At 41.7% G+C, this 26,055-nt stretch overlaps 1 protein-coding gene across 7 annotated transcripts in view; it reads left to right on the plus strand.

Moving 5' to 3' along the window:
* The window catches only part of SMYD3 (SET and MYND domain containing 3), a 749,014-nt gene extending 723,553 nt beyond the window's left edge, over window positions 1-25,461 (plus strand). For 6 of the 7 annotated variants that reach the window (XM_024252046.3, XM_024252056.3, XM_054549979.2 and 3 more), the window contains 2 exons: window positions 10,653-10,761; window positions 25,140-25,461. In XM_024252046.3, coding sequence (XP_024107814.1) covers window positions 10,653-10,761; window positions 25,140-25,241 — 211 coding nt within the window. In that variant the 3' untranslated portion in view covers window positions 25,242-25,461. Of the gene's footprint in view, window positions 1-10,652; window positions 10,762-17,894; window positions 18,375-25,139 lie in introns of those variants that run through there. The other variant, XM_054549973.2, reaches the window with a different exon arrangement.
* Window positions 25,462-26,055: the final 594 nt, after the last annotated feature.

Genomic DNA, 26,055 nt, shown 5'->3' on the forward strand with positions numbered 1-26,055 from the left:
TATTCATAGATTTGCCCATATTAAGCATTCTCTTTGTCCATTTTTTCTTGTATCTTAAACCATCCATCTGGGATGATTTTCCTTTCAACTAGAATGTTAGAAGTTCCTTTTGTGAAGATCTGGTGACAAATTTTCCATTTTTCTTTGTCTAAAGATATTTTTATTTCATCTTTATCCTTTTTTAAGAGATTTATTGAAAGACAATTTATATAGCTTACAATTTATCCATTTAAAGTGTATACATCGGTGGTTTTCAATATATTTAAATATATGTGCAACCATGACTACAGTCAATTTTAGAAGATTTTCATCATCATCAGAAGCCCTGCACCCTTCAGCTCTTCAATCTTATTCTTGAAAGATGTCTTTTGGGATGTAGAATTCTAGAGGAGGAGTTTGTTTTCCTCAGAACATGGAAGATGTCATTCCACTGGCTTTCAGCTTCCACTCTGCAACTGCCTGTCAGCTCTCTGGGACTCTTGAATGTAATCTGTTTCCTTCTGTTACTGGCAATCACGTCTTACTTACCATTCCAAATAAGTTGAACAAAAGGAAGGATTTCCCACTAGACCCCATCCTGCTGGGGAGACAGTGGGCTTGTTCTTTTGTCCCCCAAGTCCCACAGAGCAGGGGAGGAACCAGCAGTTCAGCTATTCTGCTTACTTGTCAGGAGTCCTTCTTCACTCACATTTTGGCCTGACAATGCCTTACTATCTTGCCAGCATCTTACTGCTTTTCAGAAGATTTCATCAAGCATTTTATATTGTTTTCAGTATGCTTCCATTGAATCGGTATAGCTACCATGCCTGCTGCATTTCTAGGAGCAGAATGTAAACCAACTTTTATAAACTTGAACTAAAACGTTCAAATACATTTAAAATTTTCTGAAAATTTTAAACTTTCTGCTGTTAAGTTTCTTGAGGAATGATCTCAATGATATGACCATCTTTTGAGGGCTTGAGTGTATACATTCAGAACTTTATCCCACATAATAAGGATAGACTATACAGGATAATGCAGTTTTTGTAGGGAAAATCTCATTACCATTTTTTCTCAAGGATGTATTAAACTAAATTATGGTTATTTTATACTTCAGTCATGCTAGCCAGCCTTTCTGAAATCCTTCAAGATGTCATCAAATGTTTCACACTCTAAAAAAATAGTGCTGTCATATATGAGACAGGCAAAAGGGCAGCATTATTACTGTTAGGGGTTAAGAGGAAACTGTTTACATGAAATGGAGGACTGTCCTGCCTTCCTGGAAGATGCTGGCCATCCTCACCCCTGTGCTACACTGAGGGCCATCCACACAGCCCCTGAGGTTTCCCTGCTGCCAGCCAGGCTGCTCGCAGGCACGGGAGTGAGGAAATTTTTAAGTCCAGCATGAAATGAAAATAATTGAACACACTTAATATAGAAGTTACAAATGTAGGCAATAGTTTCTCAGTGTGTTTTCTAAAAGGAAAGACCAAAACCCAAGTTTGGTTCATTATTGGATGCTTAGCCCTAACTGCAACATAAGTCTTTCCCTTAATGAGGATGCTCATCCAGTATAAGAACATAAGTCTTTCCCTTAATGAGGACACTCACCCAGAATCATCTCAACTACTCCAGGCTTTCCTGTGTGTTGCTGCCCAAGCCACTTGTATTTTAAAAGAAACAGGCAAATGTAGAAGTAGTTCAAGTGGTTTTTTGTTTCTTTTTGTTTGTTTTTGGCTGTGGAAAATGACCATTTTGATGCTATCATGCTTTTTTTTTAGTGATTCCCCGCCCCGCCGCAGTGTGTAATCTCCATGTGGGTGTAACTGCATTCCACTAATTACCATACATTTACTAGCCCTGGAAACTTAATAATACTAGTTTGTGTTTGTATGGAGTTGTATACATTTCCAGACGCTCTCCAATCTCTTATCACATTAATTGTGAAATAGTCACTCAACTAATTGGAAGAGCCATGTCTTCAGCCCAAATCTTATATCTCCTTCATTCTAATTTATCTCCTGCTTTCCTACCCTCCGTGCTCCTGAGCCTAAATAACGTGGACATTTCAGATCATTGAAAGTCTGTTTTATTCTTACCTGATGAAAGATTCTAATAATGGATCATGTGCAAGTAACTCTTAATCGTGAAACTAATAAGAGTAAGAAAACCCTACTTCTAAAAAAAAGTATATATTTATTTTTAGAGTAGTCTTGTCTGTCGCTCAGGCTGAAGTACAGTAGCACCATCATAGCTCACTACAGCCTCAAACTCCTGAGCTCAAGTGATCCTCCCACCTCAGCCTCCCAAGTAGCTGGGACTACAGCTGTGCAACACCAAGCATGGCTGACTAGTTAAATTGTTTTTTTTTCCTTTTGTAGAGATGGCATCTCACTATGTTACCCAGGCTGCACTTGAACTCCTGGCCTGGAGCAGTCTTCTCTTCTTGGCCTCCCAGAAAAACTGGGATTAAGGGTGTGAGTCATGGCACCTGGCTTAAACCCCACCTTTTGAGTGAAGGACCTATTTGGTGGAAGTTTTTAAGAGAAGTAGAAATGTATCTCAGTTTATAAAGTAAAAGAAATGCAAGAAAAATTTCATTGCAATAGATAAAATCTCACTGTGACGTTGTCAAATCCTGCGTGACACTGCGAATTTTCTTTCTGTTACTCACGTAGAGATGGGGGAGTGCAGATCCATCTTTCTTAAAGATGTGAGGCCAGCAGCACATATCAGAGACCAAACAAGAGCTGAGGGTTCAGTCTGGGCTAGAACCCAAGTCCTTTTCCTTTTGGAAACAAGAATTCACGGCCCTGATCTCCCTGTCACCAATAGAGCACAGCAGTAGAGGTGATGGAGAAGCAATGATTCGTCACCCACTTGGGAAATAGCATCTCTCCAGAGTAACAGCCTGGGTTAATTAAGGTCATGGTAAGAAGTAGTTCTCCGTGTTTTGAGGTGGTTTTGTGACAGTAGGGCCCATCTTTTTTTTCCCCCTTTGGTTTTGTTTCCTGATGTTAGGACCTTTTTTTTTCCCCCAGCAAAAAAATGTATCATATTACTAATAAAGTTATCCTACCACAAAGGCATAAATAACTTCCATAAAACAGCTGCTTTAAATTAAACAGAGCCTAAGGAACATCAGATGACTGACTCTATGTGCCTCTTCATGCCTCTTTGTCCCATTTACTCCTGGCATATGACACTGAGTTTCTACATTTGCTTTAAGACCTAAAGCAAAGCCTTTTAATGTTGAATGTGGGCTGTTGCTCCCTCTGCTATTATTCTAGCTATCAAGTCTATGTCTGTCTAATGTCTTGAAACAGCATTGGAAGGCTGTTATATACTGTTCATTGAATGTATCACTTTATTTTTACAGAAGGCTCAAAATTTAGTAAAATTCCAAATCTTTTGAAACTTGAGGCTATCTCCCAAAGTCCATCATTTCTAAAAGTGAAAAAGGTAAAATCCAGTGCCCTGATTATGAAAATTTTCAAATGTACACAAAAATAGAGTAATATGAACTTTCATATGTCTATCATCCAGCCTAAGTAATTCTTATCAAGATTTTGCCACGCCTACCTTATCCCTCATCCTTCTTCTTTTTACCTTTGTTGAATTATTGTAGTCTTTGTGCAGTTCTTAGCATTTTTGAATCTGTGACTTGCTGTCTTTAGTTTAGAAAATGTTCCGCCATTACAGCTATATGTATGTATGTATGTATATATGTATATATGTGTGTATATATGTATATATATGTGTGTATATATGTATACATGTGTATATATGTATGTATATATGTGTGTGTATATGTGTGTGTGTGTGTATATATATAGCTTTTGCCCCATTCTCTCCTTTCTCTCATTTGAGATTCCAGTTGACACATATGAGACCTCTGCTCCTGTTTATTTCTGTTCCATTGTCTCTGTGTCTTTTGATGGACATGTTCATTTGACCTACCTTGCAATTCACTAATTCTTTCCTCAGCTCTGACTAATCTAACGTTAGACTATTAAGTTCTTAATTTTAGTTTTCTATTTTTCAGTTCTAAAATTTCCACTGGTTATTTTTTACATAATTTCTGATTTTCTGCTAAAATTCTTACATATTATTTAAGTTCTCAAACATATTTATGAGCTATTTTAAAGTCTGTGTATGAGAACCTTACTATTTCAGTACCTGTAGGTCTGTCTCACTGTCTATATTGTTTCTCTTGGTTTTCAGAGAGTTCTTGTCTTCTTGTATGCCGGGTTATAATTTTACCAAATGCAGAACATTATACAGGAAATTTGAGATAAGTTGAGGCTGAGGATGATGTTATCTCCTTCAGACATGTTTACTTTTGCTTCTGGGAATCAGGATAGAAAGAGATCGTACCTTCATCCAATCAGGATTTGAAGTGATTCATTCTTTGTAATGGCTGCTTTATTTCTAATTTACTGTACTGTACCTAGATAGATTGTAGTCTTTTGGTGGTCAGAATCGAAAGCCAGGAATGTTTACTAGAGCTCCTTGTTATCATTGTTGATCCCTGAATTCCAGTTTCTGTGTCTCCTTTTCTGTGAGACTGCCAAAAACATTGCTCAGCTGGTGAGCCTCTCTGTCTCTCCTCTAAGATCATCAAAGGGAAAAGTACCAATGAATACAAGGTTCACCTTCCATTCTTTCCATGATCTTGACTTTTCAAGATCTTGCTGCCTCAGTGGCTCCTTGATACCTTCAAACAGATTCTTAAAAATACTTCTTTGTCTATGTTTTCCTGTTTACAGCATTTCCTGTTTTCAGCAGCAGGTAAGCTGCTTGGTCTGAAATAAGCTACTCCACCATTGTTGGAAGCTGAAAATCTGCTGAAGATACAGTTGGCCCTCCAAATTCATGCCTTCTGCATTGAGTGATCTGTGCTGGATTGAATTGGATGCAGAACATGTGGATATGCAGGGCCAACTGTGTTTTTGATCTGCAGTTGTTGGAACCTGCAGATGCTGAACCTAGGGATTTATAACCCAGGGATACCATGGGCTGACTGTAAGAGACTTAAACATCCACAGATTTTGGTATTTGTGGGGATCCTGGAACTAACGTCTTGTGCATACAGAGGATTGACTATATTTAAGTGAAATCGCAGATATTAGGTCATTTAATTCATATGTACCTCAGTTTTGTATCTCTGAAAAATGTGGACATTTTTTCTCCCATTTGCAATGCCATTTCATGCTCAGATTTCCTGGATTATCCCAGAAATATGTTTTTACAGTTGTCTTGGCTGAGTAAGGATACACAAGGTCTGCACCTCGTATTTGGCTGTTACATCTCTTACATCTCTTTTAATCTACAGTATTCTCCTGCTACCATCTTTTTCTTTCGATGTGATTGACTTGTTGAAGATCCCGGGTCCAGGCTTTTGTAGAATTTCCCGTACCCCAGATTCAGCTGACTGCTTTACTTGTTCCTCTGTCCCTTGTTTTCCGCATGAAATGGGATTTGACTTTGCAGGCTTGATTAGATTCAGCTTCAGTGTGTGGGGTTCTGTTTTGTTTCACAAGGATAGTTGATAGGTAGTCAAAAATAATTCCTTCTGCATCAGATGGCACTTAGTGTCTAGTTGTCCTACTTCGGTGATGCTAAGATTGATCAGTGGATTCAGATGGTAACAAGTTAATCCACCCACTATAAAATTCTTTACCATCATTTTATCTAATGGTTTTATCAAGTGATATTTTCTCCCCTCAGTCAAATAATTCTCCAGGAGTTGCAAAGTGATTTTTCTAATTCCGTCATCATTTCACATTTATCAGCTAAAATTCATACAACTGGAGCTATTTAGTTACTCTTAAGATACAATTTAAACAGGCAGGTTAAGTTCTCCTTTCAGGTTCAGTAACATGTTTTGCATCGTTTTTAAAAAATAATTGTCTTAACTTTGTTTGTGCTGCTACACCAAAATACCATAGACGGTAATTCACAAAGAACAGAATTTTTTTTTCTCACAGTTCTGGAGGCTGGGAAGTTCAAGTCATGAAATCCAAGATAAAGGTGCCAGCAGGTTGTCTGGTGAGGGCTGCTTTCCATTTCCAAGATGATATCTTGTTGCTACATCCTCTGGAGGGAAGGAACACTGTGTCCTTACACAGTGGAAAGAAAACAAGCTGAACACTTCGTGAAACCTGTTTTATAAGGGCTTTAATCCCATTCACAAGGGGAGGAGCCTTGATGACCTAATCACCTCTTAAAGACCGGACCTCCAAAAACTACCACGTTGGCCATTAAGTTTCAGCATCTGAATTTTGGAGGGAAAACATTCAAACGAAAGCAGTAGCCCTGAATAACAAAGGCCTTTTCCTACTCTGTGAACGCCAGAGCTGCCATCTGTAACGGAATAATGTGATTGGTGATTGCGTCACGTAGGACCAATACAGATCAGCAACCTCAGCCAGACTAATAGAGATCCTGGCATCAGATATTTCTTCTCCATGTCCTTTTGACCTCAGATCCCAGTTTCCTGACTTTCAGCCTCCCTGTAAAATATATCAGTAAGAGCTTGGTGCTTATGGGTCTGAGTTAAAGCTGGTGTACATTTCCTTCTTTTTTCTCCTTGTTTAAACCCATTTCTTCTTATGCACTTATTCACCATAGAAACACCAAAAACATTTTTTTCCAGTCTAGACCAAGCATTCTGGAACATGTAATTGATAGCATTATACCTGTGAAAGGAAAATTTATATCACCCAAACAAGTAAACTCCCTTGTTGAATGATTTTGTTGTTATGTAGTTTGCTTGTATGTTTTTGTGGAGGTATTTCTATTTCTGAATTGTGGAGTCAGCTTAGACTCCACTGCACCCCCTTGGATCCCCAGATTCTGTTAAATCAGCTGCATAACCTTTCTTGTACCAAGTCCTTCTTTTCTGTTGATATTGCCGCTATCCTACCTCAAGTCTTTTTGCCTCTAGGGTCTGTTTTCCAATTTTCTTGGTTTTCTATTCTGATGAAATATCCTCAGCCCCCTTTGGTAGTGCCTTACTGCTGGCAAGGGAAGTCCAGAGTTCCTGGCTTTGCACGTGTGTGTCTGCACAGCCTGGCCTCACGGCTGGCAAGGGAAGTCCAGAGTTCCTAGCTTTGCGCGTGTGTGTGCCTCTGCACAGCCTGGCCTTGAGTGCACCTCCTTTCCTACTCCCCTCCTCTGCTGGCCGGACCAGCATGCTCACTGCCCTTTGGCATTCAGCCTCCCATCCCATCACCAGAGCAACCATCCATCCCTTCCCTTGTCCCAGGATCCCATCATCATCTCCAGTGGAAACCCACTCAGGCTCTGCCACTCCCCTGATCACTGTGGTCCCGGCTGCTCCTAGAGCACACACTGTCTGTGCCCTGATCAGGTGGCTGTCACACGCCTTTCTATATCATGATTTCATTTGCCTCACCTGCAAACTACATGCTAACCAAGGGCAGAGACTCACTTTGGACTTCTGCAGATTGCTTACAGGGCCGGACCTGGAACCCGGTGTCTTGTAGGTGCACCTTCCCCTCACCTTCTCACTCAGACTCCTGCTTTAGTCCTCACAGTCCTTGGACACACCTGATTGCTGCTTCACTTTGGACTCTAATCCTGGTCTTTATTTTTGACAATCCTATCAAAAGATGACTGTCTTTTTGTCCTGTCAAGACTACTACCTCCAGGCCCTCTTCTCTCCCCATCCCTGCTCTACACCATAAAGTGGATGGAAATCCACACCTTTGAAGAATGTCTCCCACCAGGAGTGAGCTCGATCAGTTTTCCTTGGAGTTATACTCCAGCAAGGGATCATGATTTTTATTCTGTATGTCAGCTGGGAGGCCTCCAGAAACAAACCAGGCCCGCAATCAGCAGCCCCACAGAGCTGTGAGACTGCCCTGTTAATATTTATTTGGAAGTCCCCCCTTACAAGCGCTTCCTCATGCTCTCCTTCGTAAGCTCTACTTCATTTTGAAATATCTGAGCGACCAGGGCAGGTACCTGTCACGGCGTAATGACACACCGCTTTCTCTGCCATCGTAGAACTGAAGATTGTCTTTCCTTCTGCTAACTGACATAACAGACATCCACTTAGTGGAGTGATGATTAGTGTAAAATCACTTTTTGGCCTTTAAATTTAATGATGCCACATTCGTAGCAATAATATAACACCCCAAATCCAGGCGTGCTTTTCAAGGAAAGTGTCCCTCTGATAATGGCGTCCTGCACTTACGCCTTTTGTCTGGGGATCTTAAAGTCATTTCTACACAAATAGATAATGATGTTCATTTCGTAAGGGGTGAAAGGTAAAGTGATTGACCCCTTGGCATACTGAAGAGATGAAGAAAAATCCAGGACCCAGTGTCTCCTTTGTTGTTCCCCCTTCCGCTCCCTTTTAGCTTTTTTTTTTTTTTTTTTTTTTTTAAGACTGAGTCTCGCTCTTGTTGCCCAGGCTGGAGTGCAGTGCCACGATCTCGGCTCACTGCAACCTCCGCCTCCTGGGTTCAAGCATTTCTGCCTCAGCCTCCTGAGTAGCTGGGACTACAGGTGCCAACCACCATGTCCAGCTAATTTTTGTATTTTTTGTAGAGGCGGGGTTTCACCATATTGACCAGGCTGGTCTCAAACTCCTGACCTCGTGATCTGCCCGTCTCGGCCTCCCAAAGTGCTGGGACTACAGGTGTGAGCCGCCGCGCCCAGCCCCTTTTCAGCTTTTTAAAAGAGGCATTCCCAACCTTCTGTTGGTTTAAATACTTTCCTCCCAGGTAGTGCTTTCTACTTTTTTAAGAGCATGAATGAAAAAAAAATGTTTCTATATCACATTTCATAGGGGGAAGAGTTAAGATTCAGCGAGAGGGAATGGTTTGCAGATATGTGTGCACTTGTCAGAGAACATACCTGTCTCTCCTGGTAAATCTGCCTCATCACTGTTACATAATAGAGCTTAGATGGGGTTCTCTGGGTTCATGGATGAAAAGCAGTTGGAACAGTGCCTGGCACATGGCAAGCCCTGTATGAGTGATGGATTCTAGGATTATCTTAGTGATGTCTGTGGGCAGGCACCTCCGTCCCTGGAGAAGCAGCATTTAGAGTGCGCCCTTGCTCGTTCTCTCTGACAGTTGGGATATGCTTCCCTTCTCCTACCCAGCCAAGCCTCTCCAAATCCTTGGGAGCCAGTGTAAGTCCAATTTCCCTGTTCCAGGAAGCCTTCCCCGGTCCAACCAACTGTCAGTCACCTCTTTGTCTTCACCATACTTGTATCATTTTCTCAGTTCAATTCAACAAACTTGAACTGGACATCTAGCGTATACTAAGTTATGCCTTATTTGGGCGCTAAATCATGCTCCATCGTGTAACATTGTTTTAACTCCTGCAGGAATGTTTGTCTTGTGTCTAATGGGATGATTCAGCCTCAAGGAAAAAACTTCTTTTTTTTTTTTGAAACAGGGTCTCACTCTGTCACCCACGGTAGAGTGCAGTGGTGTAAAACTGCAGCCTCAGCCTCCAGGGTTCGAGTGATCCGCCCGCCTCAGTGTCCTAGGTAGCTGGGACTACAGGCATGCTCCACTACACCTGGCTCATTTTTGTATTTTTTTTTTTTTTTTTTATAGAGAAAGGGTTTTGCCTTGTTACCCAGGCTGGTCTCAAACTCCTAAGCTCAAGCAATCCGCCTGCCTCGGCCTCCACAGTGCTGGGATTACAGGTGTGAGCCATCGCACCTGGCCTGAAAAGCTCATTTAAACTGTGGTTTTGTGTGTGTGTGTGTGTGTGTGTGTGTGTGTGTAGGCATTTCCCCCAGAGACAATTCTGCGTATACAGCAGGGGCTCAGTATTCTCTAAGTGTAGGGGTAGGGGGTATTGGGGCCAGAAGAGGCCAAACTGCTCATATTTGGTTGAATCCAATATGGTAAATTCTTGTTGAATTGAAGTAATACAGCTCTTCACAGGGTCTGAAACAGCCCATAGCCAGAGGTGTGTACGTCTTCTTTCTTTGGTCCACAACAACACCATATTCTATTCTGTTCTATGTGAAAGGGTCCAGTATGGATTGATTTCCTCCTGCATGTCAGACATCATGGAGAACGCAGATGGGGTGCCTGAATAAAAAGCACTATAATCCTGTGAGATGATAAATAAATACACACGTGCTTATAAGAAAGGTGTACCATGATGGACTCCACAGCTGAGATTCAATCAAAGGGCTTTGCGGTTAAAAGGGGGGTGTGGTAGTATCTAGTTGGGGGATGATGAAAACTTTATTTATTCAACAAATATATATTGAGAGGCAATCTTCTGTTCCAGGGCTGTGCTAGTGCTAATGCTGATGCTTCATGGAAGAGCTTGGAGGAGAAGATTAGCACCTGTTCTCCCCGCCCCACCCCTCCCAAATATCAACGCAGAGCTCCAAACTTTTGTTTCTCTTCTCTAGTGTTTATGAGGGAGACCTTCTAGTCCTGTCATTTTTTTTTTCCCTAACACAAAACGCATTCTGAGGAGCTGGAGACCGATCCTGTGTGAATTCCCCTCAGTACTGCATTCTCCTGGATTGCAAAGCTAATTTCCTTTCAGTAGCTCATTAACATTCACAGCTAGTGTTTGCTCCCACTTTCATAGTCTCCTGATGAAATGCTGACTGCAAAGGTGAGGGCTGCTGATACTGTTTGCCGTTTGGTTTCTTCCAGGATTTTTTTCCCAGGAAGCCATCCCGTCAGAGGCGTTCAAGTGATGAAAGTTGGCAAACTGCAGCTACATCAAGGCATGTTTCCCCAAGCAATGAAGAATCTGAGACTGGTGAGTGTGCCAAGATCTCACCTAGTTCTGTCTGGCATCCTTTTTTTCTGCTGTTGCTGGGCCTCTTTGTGATTTGTTAGCAGCTCTACGTATGTGTGCACGCATACACACGCATGTGCAATATGTGCTGGTAAATGTTTAACAACCACTCTGGAAAAAGCCTACTTTGTGACATCTGCCTGTTTCTGTGATGCAGGCATGCCCACCTTGGCTGATTTTAAATGTAAAATCAACCTTCTTGTAAAAAAATATTAACAATTACTCTTGCCACCTGGTGCAAACCAGCCTCAGAACACCACTGCTCCTGTGCCCTCTCCACATTTAGCAAGTTGACCTTGTTTGTGCCTCCTCCCCATTGCCCACAGAACACAGTCCGTGTCCCTTGCATGGCAAGCCCTTGACCATCTTTGTGGCAGTTCACCTTTGCAGCCTCTTCTCCCCGCCCTTTCTCTTGTCCTTTCCACCCATCCAGTGATCACTGCTGTTCACCAGGACCCACTGTGACCCTGAGCTTCTCACTCCTCCATCTTCACACAGCTGTTTTTCCCTCTGCCTTAAGTGCTCTCCCCATCACAGCCCCCTGGGCTTGGCAGAACTCTGCTGATCCTTTAAGGCCCAAATCCAGTGTTACTTTGTTATCCTACCCCTGCAGCTCTCTGTCCACCCTGCCAGGAGAGCTCTTTTCACATTGCAGTAGGCATACCCGATGACCACCCCATCCCTGCCCCCAGGAGAGTATGAGGGCTTCATGGTTATCTTGGCAACCAGCTCAGTGCCATGCAAGGGATCTGGAACTTAGGAAGTATTCATTATTGGGGGAAGGAGGAGGGAGGAAGGGAAGGAGGTCAGTGAATACGGTTCTGGCAATAAGTGCCAAGAAACTAAATGGGAGAACTGGTTTAGGGTTGGTTGGAATACCTTGTTAAAACACGATGGTTAGTTTCACCCACTTAGGGAGTCTCCTCTGCCCAGAGGAGCCCAGGGCTCTCTGCTGTCCGGCCCAGGCCTTCCCACCTCAGCAGAACTTCCTCTCCTCTAGTCTGTGACCCTTCCAAAGGAGAGCTCACATGCACACCTGGCCAGGCGCTAGTGGGTCATGTGGAGACCTGGCGTGTGGGTATCATAGGAAGCACTTGACACTTTAACAGGACCCTCTGGGCCGCCATGCCCTTGTGTGCGGAAGAGTGACGGTGGAAGGATCGGGCATCAGGGTTACTCAGGCCGTGTCCAAGGGCCAGCTGATCCCGTAACACTGGCAGCCACCCACATGGACCTAAGAGAAATGACAAATGCCTAAGGGATTCTTAAAAGTCAGATTCCCCAGTGCTCATTTTCGCCGAATGCTAGCCATAGCACCTTTACTTGATCTCTAAATAAAGTCAGCGTGTGGCCAACGGGAGTAACACTAGGATTCCCTGAGGGCGCTCAGCTATTCCTGTTCTTTTTATCGTGTCTGGCATGTTTACCCAGGCAGGGGAAGAACACTGCACCGTCTGTTGCAGCCTCAGGAAGAACTTTCCTTTTCTGGTCTTGGGGGTGCTTGTCAGCCAGTCGAATCAGCGAGGTACAGAAAATCCTTATCAAGGGCCTACTGTGTGGAAATCTTGACAGAAAAACGATGTGCGGGAAATTTCCTAATGTACGATGTACCCAACACAGGGTCACCTGCAAGTAGATGTTCGTAAGTGATCCAACTAGACCTTTGTGTTTATATGGGACTGGAAACGATGAATACTGCTCGTACATACGTGATCCGTGATCATACTCAGTCCTCATGACAGATGACAGCTGTGTGAGGTCAGTGGGACAGGCATTTTCATTCTGTTTGAAAAGTGAAGGTCCTCAGGTTTGGAGACATGCAAGAGCTCACCTAAAGTCGCACAGAGGCAGAGCCAGGTGTATTTGTTCAATTTAATTCAACACGGTGATCAAATACTTCTACTACTTTGAATAACACTCAGGTTGGGCACAGTGGCTCACCTCTATAATCCCAGCACTTTGGGAGGCTGAGGCAGGAGGATCACCTGAGGTCAGGGGTTCAAGACCAGTCTGGCCAACATGGTGAAATCCTGTCTCTACAAAAATACAAAAATTAGCTCAGCATGATAACGGGTGCCTGAAATCCTAGCTACTCAGGAGGCTGAGGTGAGAGAATCACTTTAACCCAGGAGGCAGAGGTTACAGTGAGCCAAGATTATGCCTTTGCACTCCAGCCTGGGCGACAGAGTGAGACTCTGTCTCAAAAAAAAAAAAAAAAAAAAAAAAAAAAAAGACTCAGTATGGTGTGTACAATTTAATGGAGGAGATAGACATGTACAAGTCATTAAATCCAGGCTGGAAACCAAGGCTCTGTTCTTTTCCTCTAGACTGGTCCAGTTAAATAGATGAGGCTCTCTAGTAAGATCAGTGTGCAGAAATCCCTTAAGATCTAACCGAACCCATGATGCCAACTCAGGGAAAAATATGGGAGAGAAATCAGAGAAGATTTAGATTGCTTCTTTTCCTTATGTGAAGCTTTAGTCATTGCTATTGCATACAGAACTTCTGAAGGAGACATCTAATACCCTCAACTATAAGGACAAGCCTGAACAAACCCAGACAGACATCTCATTATGGATTTTCAGGATAATGTGGCCTGGGCTAATGGTACTGACCATCACCAGCCCTTCAGATGACCCTCTTACTGCCCTTTACATCCCTCATGCCAAGGTCTGTTCTGCTGCCCTCATACCCTTCTGATGAGGTTGCATCGCCTCTTTCAGAAGCTTCTCTTCGTAATCATGTTAGCTTTTCCTGTTCTTGGTACCAAGGTGAAGCTCAGGCATGCTCCCTGATAGATGCCAAATGAAAGGTATTCTGGGAGCAGCATCAGATTATCTGTCATGAGGCCTGGGGTTAAATGGTGGCCTTACCCAAACTTGCTGTGTGTTTCTACAAAAGTCATTGAGTCTCTTGCCAAGGTCTGATGATCAACCAAGGAGCAAACATGCACTCCTGGCAGAGTTGTAGAAAGAGTGCAAGGATTTAGAGTCAGTAGGTTCAGGTTCCAGTCCCACCATTTGCATTCATCTCGGAATATAATTTCATTTGTAAAAGGAGGCTGGTAGCTATCCCATAGAGTTGTTTTGAGGAGTAAACGAGGCAATGCGGGAGAGTGTGCTTTCCAATCTCAAGCATTCTGAAACTATTAAAGATGGGTATTGTTACAGGAACTCTTGTTCTGATCACTCTTCCACTAGCTGGTCTGTTCAGTACTTGTGTTTCTAGTTTGGGCTACAGGGGTGGTTCCTCTGGTGAACAATTATGTTCTATGACTGCTCCCCAGCAGTGTTTTGCTCCCCAAGGTGAGTGGGAATCCCTCAAGGGACCTTACATTCCTTTTGTGTCTTCTGGTGCCACCTAACATAGACACACATGCCCCCAATACAGCAAGTTCTGTTAAATACATGCTTGAATGAATGGATTTTTTTAATGGATAGAAGTCTTTAAAACCTCCCCCTGGCCCTGTTGGTTAGCTGTTTATGGTTAATGGACCAGATCTTCTCATGACCTTTGCTGAGCATTTGCTGGCAGAGGGATGGCCTGAATGTATCCATCCCTAGGAAAACTCACATGACCTGTGAGTCTAGAAGCAGGTCAGTTTCTTCCTGCAGAAAGTCTTTCTTTCCTGAGCTTTCTCAGGACTCGGGTAACCTGGAGAGGGAAAAGGGAGGCTATACTCTTTGCCTTTAGAAACTGATGTCATCTTCAGACGGGCACCCCTGGGATGCTCTTTCTTGTCTTAGAAACCCTGGAAATAATGGAATGAAATCACTTGAATAAGGTTTTTGAAGACTGAGTTTGAACAGAAATCAGAGGAGCTTCAGAAACAGAAATTTATTACAGATTCAGTTAGGCTCCAGCCTCCTCCAGGAAAGGAATCCACTTAACCCAGCTCTGATTTGGTTTAGTCTTCCATTTCCACTGGGCTCAGCTGAAATTCTTGTGATTGCTGCCACAGGACAGTCCTGGGGTCCCTTCCCAGTGCTTACCTCCTGCCCTCTCCTGTCTCTAATCTACTTTTATTTCTTTCCATTTATTTCTTAGAAGGCTTTTGTTTGCTACTAATTTGACTTCTTGGACCTCAAGGACAACCTATCTGGGCTGTCTTGTTAATCAGAGTTGGTGTTTTTCCTGTGAACCCTGCGTGCTGCAGGCTCCCTCACCCTGGCCCTAGTGTAGTTGCTTTTTAGCAAAAGTCTGGTTGCAAAACTTAGACTTCTTTCCCTTCGGTATCCATTTTTTTAAAAATCTGTATTTAAACTTTTTGTATTACAATTTTTCCCTCTCATTTAATTTTATTGAAGTATTTTACCCATTGAGCATCTTTTTAGCTTTTTCTGCATCTAAACAGACAGCACAAGGCCGCAAGTCCTAGAGATTGCTCCTTTTATTGCTGCATCAGCTACCCTGATTTCCAGCCCCAGCAGTGGCTGATATAGAGCATGCAGTTCTGTTGTTCCCATGTCTTAATCCGCTACAGTGATTCTTAACCTATTTGGTCATGTCCCTATTTAGGAATCTGATGAGGGCCACTGACTAACCAGAGAAAGGTTAAATATAACCAACCTTTTGTATATTTGGTGGGGATGGCAGCTTCAGAGGCTCCCTGAAGCCCTTCCATGGACCAAGTGTCCATGGTGTCTAGGTTAAAAAGCCCTCCTCTAAACACTTAACATCATACGTTACCGTGTGGGGAGGTGGGAGGGAAAGAGGGAGAGTAAGAAGGCATACAGAAAGGATGTTCCGTAATTGTCACTAATACCTTCAAACAGTTGTTTGGAAGCCCCTGGCTCTAATATTTATGAATGATTCCTACTGACCTCCAAATAGAGAATAATAGTTCCAAGAGTGTGTTTTTGAACCAAAAAAGAGAAAAGATAAGAAAATAATGGATAAAATGCAAACACAGTGATTAAGTCGTATTATGGGAAATAAGCAGAAATTTACCTACCAGGAAGTATAAGTTCAGTAGTAACAAGGAGTCAGATAGGGAACCTGAACTTGTACTCCCACCTGGCAGTAACAGAGTGTCATCACTTCATTCTCTTGCTGGAGTGATGTCAGAGAAAGCCAGCTAAAGCAGGTTGAGGTAAAATTCAGAGTCTCATAACAGAATACTCAAAATGTTTGTGCTTCAGTTAAAAATCACTCACTATGCCAAGAACCAGGAATATCTCAATCTTAATGAAAATAAAAGCAATCAGTAGATGCCAATTCCAAGATAACAGAGATGTTAGAATAATCTGACAGATTTTAAAGCAGCCATGATAAAAATGCTTCATCAAGGAATTACAAACACCCTCAAAATAAATGGAAAAAATAGAAAATATCAGTTAAGAAGTAGAAGCCGTAAAGAAGACACAAATAGAAATTTAACAACTGATAAATATAATAATCAAAATAAACAGAAGGGAGCTCCACAACAGAATGGAGGAAACAGAGGAATGAATTGGTGAATGTGAAGATAAGACAATTGAAACTGCCCAACCTGAAAAACAGAAAAAAATACTGAAGAAAAAGTAAAATTGAACAGTGCCTCAGGGGACCTATGGATCAATAACAAAAGATCTAACATTGGAGTCCCAGAGAAGAAAAAGAGAGTGAGGTGGAAAAAGTGCTTGAAGAAATAATGGTGGAGGCATCCAAATTGGAAAGGAAGAAATAAAATTATCTCTATATACAGATGACATGATCTTATATGGAGAAAGCTCTGAAGATTACACACACACACCAAAAAATGTTAGAACTAATAAGTGAATTAAGCAAGGTAGCAGGATACAGATCAACCCACAAAAATCAGTTGTGTTTCTAAACGCTAAAAATGAACAATTCAAAAACAAACATAAGAGAATAATACTATTTGCAATAACACAAAACTGAGTAAGTTATTATCTGAGAATAACTGAATAAGTTATTCTCCATGAAGAAGGCATAAATAAGGAGAATGACATCTCATGTTCATAGGTTCGAAGACTTAGTATTATTAAGATGTCAATATTACCCAAAATAATCTTCAGATTCAATACAATCTCTATCAAAATCCCAATGTTTTTTGGGGGGAAGAAATAGAAAAATACATCTTGAAATATATATGGAACCTCAAGGAGTCCCAAATAGCCAAAAGCAGTCTTGAAAAAGAAGAACAAATATGGAGAACTCACAGTTCTTGATTTTAAAATTTACGAGAAAGCTACAGTAGTCAAAACAGGGTGATACTGGACTAGATGGACATATAGACCAATGGAATAGAATAGAGAGCCCAGAAATAAACCCTCGCATATATGATCAAATGATTTTCAACATGGATGCCAAGACCACTCAATGGAAAAATGACAGTCTCTTCAACAAATAGTGTTGGGGAAGCTGCATATCCACATGCAAAAGAATAAAGTTGCACCCTTTCTTAACACCATATAAAGTAACTCAAAATGGATCAAAGACCTAAACATAAGAGCAAAAGCTTCTACTAGACTCTTAGAAGAATACATTAAGGAAAAAGCCTCATGACATTGGACATAGTGATGATTTCTTGGATATGGCACCAAAGGTACAGGCAACAAAAGAAAATATAAACAAATTGGACTTCACCAAAATTAAACACTTTTGGGCATCGAAGGATACCATCAACAGAATAAAAAGCAACCCATAGAATGGGATATATACATACAATGGAATATTATTCAACCTTAAAAAGGAATAAAATTGTGAAACATGCTACACATAAATGAACCTTGAAGGCGTTATGCAAAGTGAAATAAGCCTGACGGAGAAGAACAAATATCATATTATTCCACTTATATGAGGTACCTAGAGTAGTGAAATACCTAGAGACAGAAGTAGAACAGTGGTTACCAGAGTGTGAAGGAAGGAGGGGATGGGAAGCTATTGTTTAATGGGTACACAATTTCAGTACAGGATGATACAAAAGTTATGGATATATGGATAGTAGTAATGGTTGCACAACAATGTGAATGTACTTAATGCTACTCGAGTTAAAAATAGTTAAAATGGTAACTACTGGTGTTTTGTGTACTTTACCATATTGTTTTTAAAAAAAGAATTAATAATGGAAAACTTTCCAAATTTGGCAGGCGACATAAACCTGTAGATTCAAGAAGCTAAGCAAACCCCGAACAGTGTAAACCGAAAGCAGTTCACACCGAGACTGTGGATCATACTCAAACTTCTGAAAACTAAAGACAAAAAAAAAAATCCTAAAAGCAGCAAGAGAAAAATGACAACTTACCTGTACAGGAAAAACAATTTGAATGACAGTGATTTTCTCATCAGAAACCACAGAAGCCAGATGAAAGTAGCATATTTTTTTCAAGTACTGAAAGAAAAGAACTGTTAACCCAAAGCTTGGGTTGCCCTTAGAATTTATCTTGTCCAGCAAAAATATCCTTCAGGAATGAAGAAGAAATCAAGACATTTTCAGATGAAGGGAAACTAAAAGAACTTATCACTAGCAGACTTATTGTAAAAGAATGGCTAAAGAAGTTCTCTGAACAGAAAGAAAATGATAAAAGAAGGCTCTTGGAACATCAGGAAAGAAGAAAGAATATGGTCAGCAAAAGTGTGGGTAAGTAAAATGATCTTTCCTTCTCCCCTTGAGTTTTCTAGATTGTTTGATAGTTGAAGCAAAAATTATAACACTATCTGATATGATTCTAAATGTATGTAGTGGAAATATTTAGGGCAATTGTATTCCAAATGGGGGAGTAGGGGAGGGTAAAATGTAAAGGGAAGGTTTCTATACTTGAGTTCAACTGGTAAAATGATGACACTAGTAAAGTATGATAAGTTATATACATATATATGTGTGTATATACATATATAATATATATACATGTATATTATATACAAGTTATATATACATATATATGTGTGTATATATATATAAAATATATATAAATAATAAGACCTGGAGCAACCACAAAACTATATAAAGTAATACACTCAAAAAAGCACTAGAGAATGAAATTCTAAAAAAAGTTTAACCCACAGGAATGCAGGAAAAAGAAACAAAAAGAGAGCAAACAGAAAACAAAAAATTAAATGGCAGATGTAAGCCCTAATATATTAATAACAACATTGTAAATTATGTAAGTAGTCCATGTAAAAGATGTAAATTGCCTAAATACACCAATCAAAAGACAGAGATTAGTAGAACAGATTTTTGACAAATGACTCAAGCATATGTTGTCTGTAATAATTCTTTTTAAATAGAATGATACAAATAGGTTGAAAGCAAAAGGATGGAAAAAGATACATTATAAGAACACAATCAAAAGAAAGCTGGAGTAGCTATATCAATATTAAGTAAAGTAGACTTCAGAGCAAGGAAAATACTATGAGACACAGAGAGGAACATTGTGTAATGAAAAAAAGGTCAGTCTACCAAAAAGACATAGCAATGCTAAATATGTATGCACCAAACAACACAGTTGCAAAACATGGGAAACAAAAACTGATAGAACTGAAAGGAGAAATGAATAAATAGACAAGCACAGCTGGGAACATCAAACCTCCTGTGTTAACAGTTGGTAAAACAACTAGACAAACTGAGCAGGGATACAAAATAATTCCATAACACCATCAACCAATGAGACCTGACATTTAGAAAACACTTCACCCAACAATAACAGAATGCACATTTTTTAAGTAACTATAATACCAAAAGAGACTATTTTATGCCACAAAACAGATATCAATAAACGTAAAAAGATTCAAGTTAATACAAAGTAAATTATCTGACCACAATGGAATTAAATTAGAAATCAGTAACAATATTTGGAAACAAAACCAAATCCACACCTTAATAGCTGTGTCTGGCATGGCACATTGTACAACACATTGAGACTTGGGTTGCCTTTAGAATTTATATTGTCCAGTGTCATTATTTAGCTGAGGAAACATAACTTCTTCATAGTCTCTCAGGATTCAATAAATATGTATTGATTGATTGATTGATTAAACAGTGATACAACAGCCATGCTTTTTCTGGAATGGTTACTACCACTGGAAAGCACAGACCTGAGCTCACCACATCTGTAACCCCTCCTGAGGGTCCCGTGGGGCCACCTGGTTCCTCCTTCCTCTGGGCACCCCGGCACTTTGCATCTCTGTTGAACACACACTGTTCCACTGTAATGATCTGGTATTTACATTCTGTCCCTCTGATTATGCCAGAGCTTCTCCCAGGGCAAGGGCCAAGTTTTATTCATTAAAGCTGCTTAGACAGTATTGAGTGAATGAATGGGTAGATGTTATCTCTAAGGAAATTCTGCCTCCCAAAAGGACAGATTCCTCCAGCGGAATATACACTTGGGGAGTTATCCAATATGTAGAGCGGAGTGGGGTCTCCAGGGGTGCTGCTGAGCTGAGGTGGGTCATCAAAGTCTTTGGGATTCTCTGCTGTCCTTGCAAAGGGCTTTTTGTGCCTCCGTAGCTGCTTAATGTGTTGTACCTCTTGCTTCTTGCATTTCCTCCTTTGAATGCCCCAGACCAGCTTCCTCCTCCCTGTGCCCCACCGTCTACTTTTCTTTCATTCTGAGATGGGCAGAATAAGAAAACCTGCTTTATTTTTTCCCGTTGTGATTTGATTCCAGGGGTTCTTATCATGCATACATTTCTTTTCCCTCTGATTTTATATCCATATTTAAATCATACTTGGGAAGTCACTTACTAGATTCCTCAAGCTCATGGTAAAAACTGTTTGAGATCCTTGATAAGCTTAATATATTCATATTAAAATTAATAGGAAAGGTATATTGTTTCCAACTTTATGATTTGATTTAAATTCATTTTATTTAATATATGACCACAATTCTAAAATTACTTAAAAAAAAACAGATATGATGAGATTGGAATCAATTCTGGGGACCCTTTCTCTATTGCTGAGTTAACTGTATGCCTGTAATGTGGCAGACAATCTATGCTGCTCTTTCTCATGTGACATTTAGAGTCTGGATGTGGGTGCAGGAGGCACCCTCCTTGGAGGCTTCAAATGAGTGCTCTGTGAAAGATTATGTGCAGGCTCTTTTTAAATGCTACCATTAAAAAAAAATAAAATTTAATGGAAAGAGATAAGCTTTTCCCAACACCAGCCTGCTCCAATTTTATATTTCCTTAATCTGTTTTATATGCTGCTGCAGGAAATTAAACCAGAATTGTCCTCTCTGACATGCGCATGGGTGACAGATGGGAGTGGTAGGAGAAGGGAGACAGAGCTACTTGAAACAATTGCTCTGGTTTGTCAGAAATTTATTGTAACTTTTTTGGGGGATGGTAATGTGAGGGGAAGCCCTCCTCATCTTCCTGCTGTGCTGAAGGGCTGTGCCCAGGGCCACACAGGGCCCCCTCCGTACTTCGTTGAGGACTGTCTGCCCCAGCTCACCCCGTGCTGAAGGGCTGTGCCCAGGGCCACACAGGGCCCTCTCCGTACATTGGTGAGGACTGTCTGCCCCAGCTCACCCATAGACCCAGGTGATGTTCAAGACAAGGACCAGATGTCCTCATCACCAGGTGTGAATTGCAGCTTCCTGCTGACCTGTGTCACACCATTCATCCACGCACACACCTGCACACACAGTCACTAACGTATTTTGCACATTACTGAATCCTACTTCTTTCTTCTCGTTTTTCTCTCCCTTTCTCATCTACATCTGCCCATCTTTCAGAGAAAAGTACGTTTGCTTGTTAATTAATCAAATCTATATGGCGTTTTACTTTCTAGACAGATGATGTAGTTGTTTTTTTTTTTTTTCAGTCGCTTCAGATTAGTTCTCTGCCCCTACCCATACCCATTTCCTCTCTGTTTCTAGCCTCCCTATGGACAAGATCCTCTAAACTTAGTATCTCAGACTCTACACACACATTCCTGAGGGTTGCCCCTGCTCCCCTTTGCTACTGGTGATGCATTCAGCATCAAGTAAGAGAACGCAGAACATGACCAGCAGCATCTTGACGAGGAAGGCACCTGTGTCACCTCAGGGTATCTCAGCAGCCATGTCCAGGACAGCCTCTGCTCCTCTCCTTGGTCACTGCAGTCTGTTCACAAGGAGAGGCTGCACAATGCAGTCATGAGATGGACACACCAGGTTGAGTCCTGAGAGCTGAGAGGTCATCCTTAGTCTAACTCTCGAGCCAGGTGACCTCAGGAAGCACTTCCTTCCATAACATGAGGGTATTCGACTACATGATCCTTCTGGTCTTTCCTCAAGGAAGCAGCTGTGAGGTGTGGATGCGAAGCTGGAGGAAGGCCGGGAAACCCCCCCTTCCTGGCTGTGGGTCTAATTCCAGAATGGCTGAAGACCTGGAAGGAGTTACCCTACTGTGGGATGGGCAGGTCTGCCCCTTCCATCAACAGGAATATACTGGATCAGTGCGGAGTAGACCTTATTCTTAAAGCTGCAAAAGAGGAGAAAGTGAAACTCACCACTGGAACTGGAAGAAAAGAGCGAGGAAGGAAGACTGGAGCCTGTAGTACGTTCAAAGGCATGCCAGTGAACTTACGTTGTTGAAGTGATAAGAAGATGGCTTTGTCATTTAGCCTCTGAGTCAAGTCAGAGAGAAGCACAGATCATTCTTCAGATGGGGAACCTGGGGAATGTAACCAGGAGGGCAAAAAAGAGGCTGGTCTGGAAATTCTGAGCAACAAGGCCAGGCCCTCACCCAGCCGAGGGCCTCTGTGAGGGCAGGGAGGGAGGCGAGGCTGAGCAGGTTAGGTCTGGCCTTTTTCAGGATGGAGGGTTACATCCCTCTCTGCAAAGATCTTTCCAGGCAGTGATTCTGCCCCATTCATCTTCCTTTGCCAGATCACAAGCACTCTGGCTCTTTGTTGAGTAAAAGGGAAGAGAACATCTAAGAGTGCTTTCAAGTAAGAGAATTTCCCATGCAGGCTCTCTGATCTGAGAAACCTTCTCTTTCCACAATCGTGCTGTCACAGGTCTCTGCCTCAGACCTCAAGATGTCCAGAGCAGCGGAGGATCCAGGGCAGTGTGGAGAAAAGAGAATAAAACATGAGGCATGTGCTCCATGAATGGCATCAAACATTTGTTTTTAATCTTCTGCCCAGAGGAATCTCATAGAGCTGGGCTGCTTGCAAGGTGGGGGCTGGTCCCAACTCCTCCTCTGCACTCCGGACAGCCCCCTGCCTGGGGATTTGCTGGCAGATGCTGTGCACCCACAGAGCAGACTTGCTCGCGTGAATAGGACGTGAATTCCCACCGCCAGCATCTCAGCTCCAGCCACCTTCTGGGCTTTGCAGCTGGAGTGTCACAGGGTGAGGGGCCAGACTGCCAGTGCGGGGTCACAAATGGACTCAGAACAGAGCTGTCTTCCAGGCTGAGAGGCCAGGGTCTGAGGCGCTGGCCCTTTCTCTCTCTCTCTCTTTCTCTCTCTCTCTTTTTCTCTCTCTCTCTTTCTCTCTCTCTCTCTCTCTCTCTCTCTTTTTCTCTCTGTCTCTCTCTCTGTCTCTCTCTCTCTCAGCAGCAAATCTAGACCCCCTCTGTCTGCCTGTTTTCCTTCCAGCCTAAAGGGAACATTCAAGAGGTGAAAAAAGAAACCAGAAACAGAGGTTGAAAGTACCCATCCCCCTGAAATGCTTTGTTTCTCGAAGCTTCAGCGTTTTTCCAACGTAGAATGGAAAGTTTTCCTGCATGCAGAATTGCAAAATGCAGGCGTCTCACCACATGACTACCAAGGTCTAGAATCTCTGTGGTTTTCAAGATGTTCATGCTCAAGAGTTCCACCCCTAGGAATTGCTCTTAAATATCCAAGAAAGGCAAAAAATATTTTCTGGAAGATCTGCATCATATCATAATAAACAACTGGAAGTGATCTAAATTTCCAGGAGTAGCTTAGTAAATAATGGTTTATAAACATGATGGCATTCATTATATACAACAATTAAAATGGTAATTGTTCTGGCTATAAATTAACATTGAATCATGAGTAGTTGATGTTATTTGTTGAGAGTTTGCTGTATCAGTTGTTTTCAACCTTGAGGACATGTTGGAATCTCCTGGGGCCTAGGCCTCATTCCTGGAGAGCAGGCTTCAGCTGTTGATGTGCAGGGTCTGGCCCTGGGTGTCTCTTTTGAAGCTCCCTGGTTGATCCTACTGTGTAGCTAAGGCTGAGAGCCTCAGTGCCACTTCCAGGTACTTTGGGTGCATAACAGCCACCAGAGTCATATCTTTACAAGTCTCCTGGGCACATTTACATCAAATGCAGTGGTTCTGGTGTCCCTCCCTTCTCCCCAGTCCACCCCACCCCCCGCATTTGGGCAGGGCAGGATAATATTGCTTATCTCTTATTTATTACAAAAATATTTTCAAGGATACTCTGGTTGTTTGTTGTTCCATAACCATCCCAAAACTTAATGGAGTAAACAACAGCAAAATTATCGCACAAATTCTGTGTGTCAGGAATTGGCACACAGCATAAGAATGGCTTTCTTCTTTTCTACAATGTCTGGTGTTTCTTCTGGGAAGACAGATCTGACAGTCTTCAGCTGGGTGCTGGAATCGTCTGAAGGTTTATTTATGTACATGTCTGGTGCCTTGTCTAGAATGACTTGAAAGATGAGCTTGGCTAAGACTGCCAGCCAGAGTGCCTGTACACGGCCTCCCTCTATGTGGCTTGGGCTTCCTTACAGCATGGAGTCTCTTGGTTCTGGGAGCAAACATACTGACCAGTAAACAACACAGAGGCCTTTTTGACCTAGTCTCACAAGTCAGTCGCTTTACTTCTATTATACTCTATTATTGAAGTAGTCATAAGCCCACACAGATTTCAGAAATATTTTGGAGGTGGAGTTGACAAGATTTAGTAATGGACCAAATATGGGGAGTGAAGGAGAGGACTGTCGAAATGCCAATGCTATAATATGATATGAAAAAAAAATGTGAGAATACATGTATATAATAATCCTGGTGCATATAGATGAGAATTGAATGGAGTGTGCAATAAAGAAAAATTTTAAGGTGGTAGCAGCATGGTCTTTCATATGACTCAATCATTTTGGTAACTCTTCTTATCCCTGTGACTACCCACCAAACCTGTGCACTGACAGTCTTTGAAGATCATTAATTGTCACTGGGCCCCAGCATGACTCGAATAGTGAGTCTGCTTTCCAAATACCGCATTCAGAAATCACCCTTGTCATGTGACTTTCCAGCTGGGAGAACCACAGTGCTGTGAGCCTGTTAAAGACTGTTCACCCTGTAAACCTGTGGGGTTCACCAGGCCCCTGGCATCATGGGGTAAAGGTGGGGGATGGCCTGAGCTCACCTATTTTGGGATCTAATCTCTCTTCCGTACTTTCTCTTTAGGCTTTTGATATTATGAGAGTGACACATGGCAGAGAACACAGCCTGATTGAAGATTTGATTCTACTTTTAGAAGAATGCGACGCCAACATCAGAGCATCCTAAGGGAACGCAGTCAGAGGGAAAGATGGCGTGTGTCTTTGTTGAATGCCTTATTGAGGTCACACACTCTATACTTTGTTAGCTGTGTGAACCTCTCCTATTGGAAATTCTGTTCTGTGTTTGTGTAGGTAAATAAAGGCAGACATGGTTTGCAAACCACAAGAATCATTAGTTGTAGAGAAGCACAATTATAATAAATTCAAAACATTTGGTTGAGGATGCCGTCTGGTAATTGTCTTATTTGCTTACTCATTGGCGATTTTAATGTTTAAAATACCAACATTCAAGACAGAAAATCATATTAAAAGCATGACAAATAAGTTATAACTTTCTCTTTGGATATATGTAGGGATAATTAGATAAAAGTCACTATTTTCACATTTGCTTCCAAGCAAAAACTTAATGTCCATTTTGGCAAGAAGCAGAATTTTGAGATGTCATCCTTTGCTCCTTGTGATAAATGATGTTTGTGTTTGTTATTTACTTCCAAATACATCTCCAACACAAGAAGTTTTATCTTAAATCCTAGGAAGAAGCCATTTTAGATATTACTAGAAAAGGATAGGAAGTCTTAATGCCAAAAACCAGTTTTTCAAATGTCTCACAGCTCTCTGTGTAAACCTTTCTCATCAGCATTTTATAACTCCTGTGTATGTCTTTTTTTTTCCTTGAAATTTTTTCTGTAATTACCCAAATGTGCGGTTCAGCATGTGAATGTGCGAATGGTATGCACGGTGTAAAGCTCCATTATCCTGCAGCAAGCAGGATTCTCGCGTCCCAGCTCAAATCAGACTTGCTTGCTTTCTTTTTCCTCTTT

Source organism: Pongo abelii, chromosome 1 (assembly GCF_028885655.2).
Source record: "Pongo abelii isolate AG06213 chromosome 1, NHGRI_mPonAbe1-v2.0_pri, whole genome shotgun sequence".
In the NCBI taxonomy this organism is placed as follows: domain Eukaryota; kingdom Metazoa; phylum Chordata; class Mammalia; order Primates; family Hominidae; genus Pongo; species Pongo abelii.